The sequence below is a fragment of the Pinus tabuliformis genome, chromosome 8 (assembly GCF_031772625.1).
Source record: "Pinus tabuliformis cultivar Carrire ecotype Pingquan chromosome 8, CPIR1, whole genome shotgun sequence".
NCBI classification, from domain to species: domain Eukaryota; kingdom Viridiplantae; phylum Streptophyta; class Pinopsida; order Pinales; family Pinaceae; genus Pinus; species Pinus tabuliformis.
Window position 1 is genome coordinate 432,243,408 of NC_142294.1, and position 6,653 is coordinate 432,250,060.

General features: G+C 33.5%; 1 protein-coding gene across 1 annotated transcript; it reads right to left on the reverse strand.

Moving 5' to 3' along the window:
- Window positions 1-4,526: 4,526 nt before the first annotated feature.
- Window positions 4,527-5,163, reverse strand: LOC149235902 (uncharacterized). Its single transcript, XM_089368705.1, has 2 exons — window positions 5,040-5,163; window positions 4,527-4,865 (listed from the first exon to the last, which is right to left on the reverse strand). The coding sequence occupies exons 1-2, from the start codon at window positions 5,058-5,060 to the stop codon at window positions 4,527-4,529; spliced, it is 360 nt and encodes a 119-aa protein (XP_089224831.1). The 5' UTR covers window positions 5,061-5,163.
- Between the last annotated feature and the right edge of the window lie 1,490 nt (window positions 5,164-6,653).

Genomic DNA, 6,653 nt, shown 5'->3' on the forward strand with positions numbered 1-6,653 from the left:
GAAATAAGTTCGTTAGAACAAAGAATTGAATCATTGGCCAACACAAGTACACACAACACTAGTATACATAGAACATAGGGAACTCAAAAAAAACCTGCCAATTTTTAACACACATCATCACAAGACCCTAAAAGATCAATCACACACCTTACTGTAAAAGCAGTGTCTGGCATGGTATTGTGGTACACCAATAATACCATGACAAAATCCATATAAAAAGTATTGTGGTACACCAACAATACCATGACAAAATCCATATAAAAATATAAAACATTGTAATTTAGCAAAACCATAATTCTCACAAAGTTTATAACACTATGCCATGACAGAATTAACTATATCTCACCATCCTACAATAATCATCGTCCGTGGTAAAGAAACGAGTCAAAAGGCATACAACAACGAAGAGAATTTTGTATTTAAGCAAAGTCAACATTCACATTTTGTTTACAAGACTATGCCATGACAAAATAAACTAGAACGCCAAATTGTTAAATTGGTGTTCCACTGTATGCTTTGGCTCATAGTCTTAAAAAATCAGAAATGATAAAAAAAATTAAGGCTTCAGACAAATGTTTCTAGGTGTTTCTCTTCCATGGCCATATTCTCTGGAACTTTCAATGCTTCACTATGAACTAATACATCATTATCCTCTGCATCAACAATTGGCACTACACTTTTAGACCTTCCTTATTTATAGAAAATGAAATAATAATCTCAATCTCATGGCATTTTTTTATTATAAAAGACCAAAAAAACACAAAGACCATTAACATACTTCAAATAGACCAAAAGTCGAGAGCTATGGACTGAAAATATGTGAATATATAAGACATCAAGCAGAAGGGTGTTGAGTAGCCAGGGCTTGAGAAAGAACATCGTCACAATTGAACAATGTTATTTACATGTCACATCTCAAACACACTACCAAACTTAAGTACCATGCAGTGATGGACAGAAATTGCAATACAATTAAGAAAGCATAAACCCATATTTACCTTATTTTCTAACGCTGATATAGGTGAATGTGCATCTCTTTTGAGATTGAAGATTAATTCTTTTTCTGGGTTTAAAATATGCATTATATTTTTTTTTGTAAGCTTCGGTAGGACCCACTCATATTCCACATTTTTACAACATTTTACAACCTCTCCGCAGGATTTGAACTTGGCTAGGCGGTGTGAAAGCCATCCGCCCCAGCCATTACATCATGCACGTCATGTGCAAAACACAAAAACATGCATTAAAATATTAACCGTAGTTTGCATTGTGTTTAAAATATGCATTATAATTGTAAAAACACAACCCACCATTTTTTATTACAAAGTTCAATATAATATGAATAACAAACCTACCACAACATCCAAAATAATAAAATGTGACTCGTATTTTTTAACCTTGCAACAATACTTTTTAACCTTGCAATAAGACTATTTATATGATCATTATATCTTGATCAATCAACTCGGAACTCGTATCCTGGTTAAGCCATGGTGCTGAACAGAATTTCAAATATTTGAAAATTTTAAAAATATTCAGTTCAAGAAACGAATTTTTGCGGATAAAAAGAATAACTACATTAATAATGTAAACAAAGATATTCAATCATAAGCAAAGCAATGCCATTCAAGCTTTAAGAAGCTTTACATATTTTGTTATCATTCAAGCCCGTGATTGTTTTTTAATATGATTTTTTATCACGCTATGTTAAATTTATAGTTATTTAAAATAGTTATGAGAAACGATCCCAAGTGATTAATCAGCATCTATGCGACATTCAAATAACCTACACGTACAGGCACAAGAACGTTGGCCCGCCTTTTCGGTTAGAATTAAATGACAGCACTTACAATCAGGTATACTTACTCCCAGTCTTCTGGGTTAGAACTAAATAACAGCACTTACAGTCAGGTATACACTTACTCGATGAATGCCCTCTGGTCTCACGGCACCAATTCAAATAAGTCATATCTGCTAAATGAAATGATACACAACTGCAAAGGACGAGCCTCACAAAGTGTACAATGAGAAATGTGAATGAGTGTAAAATGTGAAATGTGAATTAAGCTAGGTTCTGAACACCAACTATGGAGATGGCAGGACTATGAAGATTGCAGGTAAGAGAACTATGTAGATGGCAGGTTCTCTAGACACCGACTAGAGGACTATGTGGATGGAAGGTGGCACTAGTGTTATTTGTTAGGGTTCAAGACAAATAAATATAACAATAAAGAAATACACATTTAAACCATGTACACCATGATTATCTGGAAAATCCCAATTGGGGAAAAACTAACCAACAATGGATCTATTATTGTCCTTGGCTAAAACACAGCCAAGTGACCAACAACCTTAGCTTTCACCGCTCAACCAATGGCTACCTACAATGGAGAATACACAAGCCTTTTAAGGGCTTCAACTACATGTAATACCATGGGCTCAATACCATGAGTCACCAATACTAGTGCCCAAAACCACAAATTTTAACCATAACTGTTGACATAACCTTAACTCCACCATAGGGTCAAGTTTATCTAACAATCCTCCCTTTAAATTTGACTTTGGATTTTCCTTACCCATTTACATGAAAATTTCCATTTTATTTTTATTTTGTTGCTATCTTGACCCACACACGTTCTCTTCCAGAGTAGAAGAGAGGCTCCTTCACGCAGCAAAGAGCTCCACACTTAGAGTTTCTGCTCTCCACACAGCAACTTGATGAACGCAGCACTTGCCTTCACACAGAGACAGCCTCTGTCAGCGTTCAGGTAGCAAAGAACTCCACCACCAACACAGCATTCCACCCAGGCAGCATGCAGGACATAACAGCAATGCTCATGCAACAAAGAAGCAATATGTAACATGCAACAATGAAGCAATATGTAACACGCAGCAATGGTCCAGGCCTCACACCTTCCATGCAGAAACGGTTTCAGCCAGCAATGGGAACCGTCTTCCTCTTCATGCAGAGAAGCATGCAGCCTCTTCGACGACTGCACACTCAGAGTCCTTGATGGCTGCAACGGCTCCTCGCTGCCTCGCTTCTAGATAGCGAGAACAGGGCCAACAACGGCTCCACTCAGAGAGTAGACAGGTCCCTTCTTTCACGTGCAGGGCCAGCGCTGCGGGCCTCCTTTTCTCTTCACAACTGCGGGCCTCCTTTTCTCTTCACAACTGCAGGCAGGGAAATATGATGGCTCTCACTTTCTTGATTTTTTAAATTTCCAAAAAATATTCCCAGGGCTTGCATTTTTTTTCTTGCTCCTCATCGAACAAGGCCTTGGCAAAGACATCGATGGTTTGTGCAAAGAGCTATTGCTTCAACCAGCCCTACCGTTGATAGGAACATTTTAAATAGCTATCCAAAGCCCTTGTCAACGAGAGCTCTGATATCACTTGTTAGGGTTCAAGACAAATAAATATAACAATAAAGAAATACACATTTAAACCATGTACACCATGATTATCTGGAAAACCCCAATTGTGGAAAAACCAACCAACAATAGATCTATTATTGTCCTTGGCTAAAACACAGCCAAGCTAGCCAACAACCTGACCTTTCACCGGTCAACCATGGCTAACTACAATGGAGAATACACAAGCCTTTTAAAAGCTTCAACTACATGTAATACCATGGGCTCAATACCATAAGTCACCAATACTAATGCCCAAAACCACAACTGTTAACCATAACTATTGACATAACCTTAACTCCACCATAAAATCAAATTTATTTAACACTAATTTCTCTGGACACTGCAACATATTCATATAATAAAGAAAAATATTTGCTGAGCATAAATTTCTGAATATCTTTAATCCCTGCAAACTACTCATATTTCAAAGCATATAGCCTAATAAGAAAATGGATTTCATAAGTGAGCAACACAGATTTAATAAAATGGATTTCATAATCGAGCAACACAGATTTAATAGATATAGTTTTTTATTCATTATTCTGATCCAACCCTACGATATATGAGAAAAGAAAAGGTAACAAAACCACAGACACGATATATGAGAAAAGAAAAGGTAACAGAACCACAGACAGTGAAAGTTCATAATAAAAACTCTAATGAATAAATAATAATGGGTTTACCCTTAATATATTGATAAAAAAATTAGACAAAACAGATTCTCATTCTAATAACAGAGAAAGTTACATTTTCATGGGTTTATATGAAGTCATAATCATCCGATCATACAAAGCAGCTCATCAAATCATACAGAGCAGCTCATCAAAGAAAAAGATCGTCCATATAACTGTTTCCAAAAAAAGATTGACCACAGGACTATTTCTCAATAAGAAAAGAGCAAAAATAACAAAAAATAATGTTGCAGAGATCGCCACAATGAAAAAAAAGGGACCAAATCACAGCAGCAAAGATGATGAGAATTAAATCTCAAACCATCCCATATCACAACCCTGCCGCCAGAGAACTTCTCAAAAACTACATTGATAAACTCAACACAAAATCAAAATTTTTCCTAAAATATATAAAATAAGCGGTTCTTCATTGGATTGTTCAGAAGATTGGTGGCCGCAAATAAATGGGTTTCGTAGGTATGCTGATCTCTACCCACATCACTTCTTTGGTATCAGGAGCGCCTGGTAATTTAATTTGCACATCCACCAGCAGCACTTCACCATTGGATAGACTCTTGCACGTTTCCTCCCACCCCATCTCTTCCTCTACCACCACTTCGTCTCCATCTTTCTTGTATTTGATGCGTATCTCAGTTGATTCTTGCAACTCAAAGACCCTGCAAACAAATTGTGCCAAATCTGAAAAAGAGATAGCGGGAGGGCCTTCGGATTTCTTGCGAACCACTAAACGCCGAGCGAAGCCATTGGGGTGTCCAAACTGACACAGACACATGATATTAGATGATACAGTTGTATTCATAAAACAAAAAGTATGATTATGATACAACGCAAATAAAATAAAATTAAAGAGATCCATTCAGTCCTGAAAAAGGAATTACTGACCGGCAAAACCCATTTTTAAGGAGCTTAACACACACAGAGAACTCCATACCTTTATCGCAGCATGCTCCATGGTGCTGAGATTTCTCAACAAAATGAGGTGAGATAACTGAAGATATCGAATCCCTTGGAGAAGAGGGATGAAATCATCTGGCAGTGAAGAAAATAAAAGAGAGTATCCCTTTTATATATGGTGTAACGGAAGATGATAAAGGCGGTTTACCACTAATATTATATTATTAGTTCCAGGTAACGGAAGGTAATATTATATGAGTAGTTCGATGTAATGGAAGGTGGGTAAAGGGTGTTTTTATCATTTTTAGTGGTAAGGGGTTTTTATCATTTTTCATTTTAATATTGAAGAGGTCAAAGTCATTGTTAAAGTTAGACATTGGTGTAACCGAAGATGATAAATGTGTTTTACCACTAATATTATATTATTAGTTCCAAGTAACGGAAAGTAATATTATATGAGTAGTTCGATGTAATGGAAGGTGGGTAAACGGTGTTTTTATCATTTTTCGTGGTAAGGGGTTTTTATCATTTTTCATTTCAATATATAAATTTAAGTATCACATTTGCATTGAAGAGGTCAAAGTCATTGCTAAACTATTGAAATTTAAGTATCACATTTGCATTGAAGAGGTCAAAGTCATTGCTAAAGTTAGACATTTTCATCATTGTAAATTGAGGGAGCTCTTAGAAATTGAAAAAAGACTCGTAAATTGAGGGAGCCCTAGAAATTGAAAAAAGACTCAATAATTTGAATAGAAATGATGGTTGGAATAGTCCTTGTCTTGTCCTCCTGCTTGTTTATTTGTTTGTTTTTTTTTTTTAATCTATATAGTTATTGACATTGTTTTTATAGTATTTGTTGTGTTTTTTTTTATGTATTTATCATTCTATTCGTTTTTAAGTCTTTTTAGTATTTTTATTATTTGTTTAATGAGCTTGAACTCCATATTTTATTGTTGACCCTGTTTTATTTATTGATTATTTTTCGTTGGATATATATATATATGTTTATTTATTTTGACTTGTGTATATTTTTATTTTATTTTATTTATTTTTCTATTAATTATTTCTAATTTATTTTATTTTATTTCCATTAGTTATTTTATTTATCAAATGATATTGTTTCGGGTCTTCACTCGTTTTTATAATTTTTACTCCCCTCCTTTAAGGTTTGACATTGATTATTTGTTTATTTATTAAAAAAATTAGTTGTTTAATATAGTGGTTACTTATTAATATTTGTTTTTAATAAATTGATAAACTAATATCATATTTTAAATACTATTTTTCAAAAACCAATAATATTTGGTTTTAATAAATTAATTTAAATATTATTTTTCAAAAACTAGCCGTTTAATATAGCTCTTACATATTAATATTTTAATAAATTAATAAACTAATACCATTATTTAAATATTATTATTAATATTTTAATAAACTAATATCATTATTTAAATATTATTTTTCAATAAACTAGCCGTTTAATATAATATTTTTAATAAATTAATGAAATAATATCATTATTTAAATACTTTTTTCAAAAACTAGCCATTTAATATATCCGTTAATTAATAATATTTTTTTAATATATTAATAAATTAATATTATAATTTAAACATTATTGTTCAAATATAACCATTACTTGAAATTA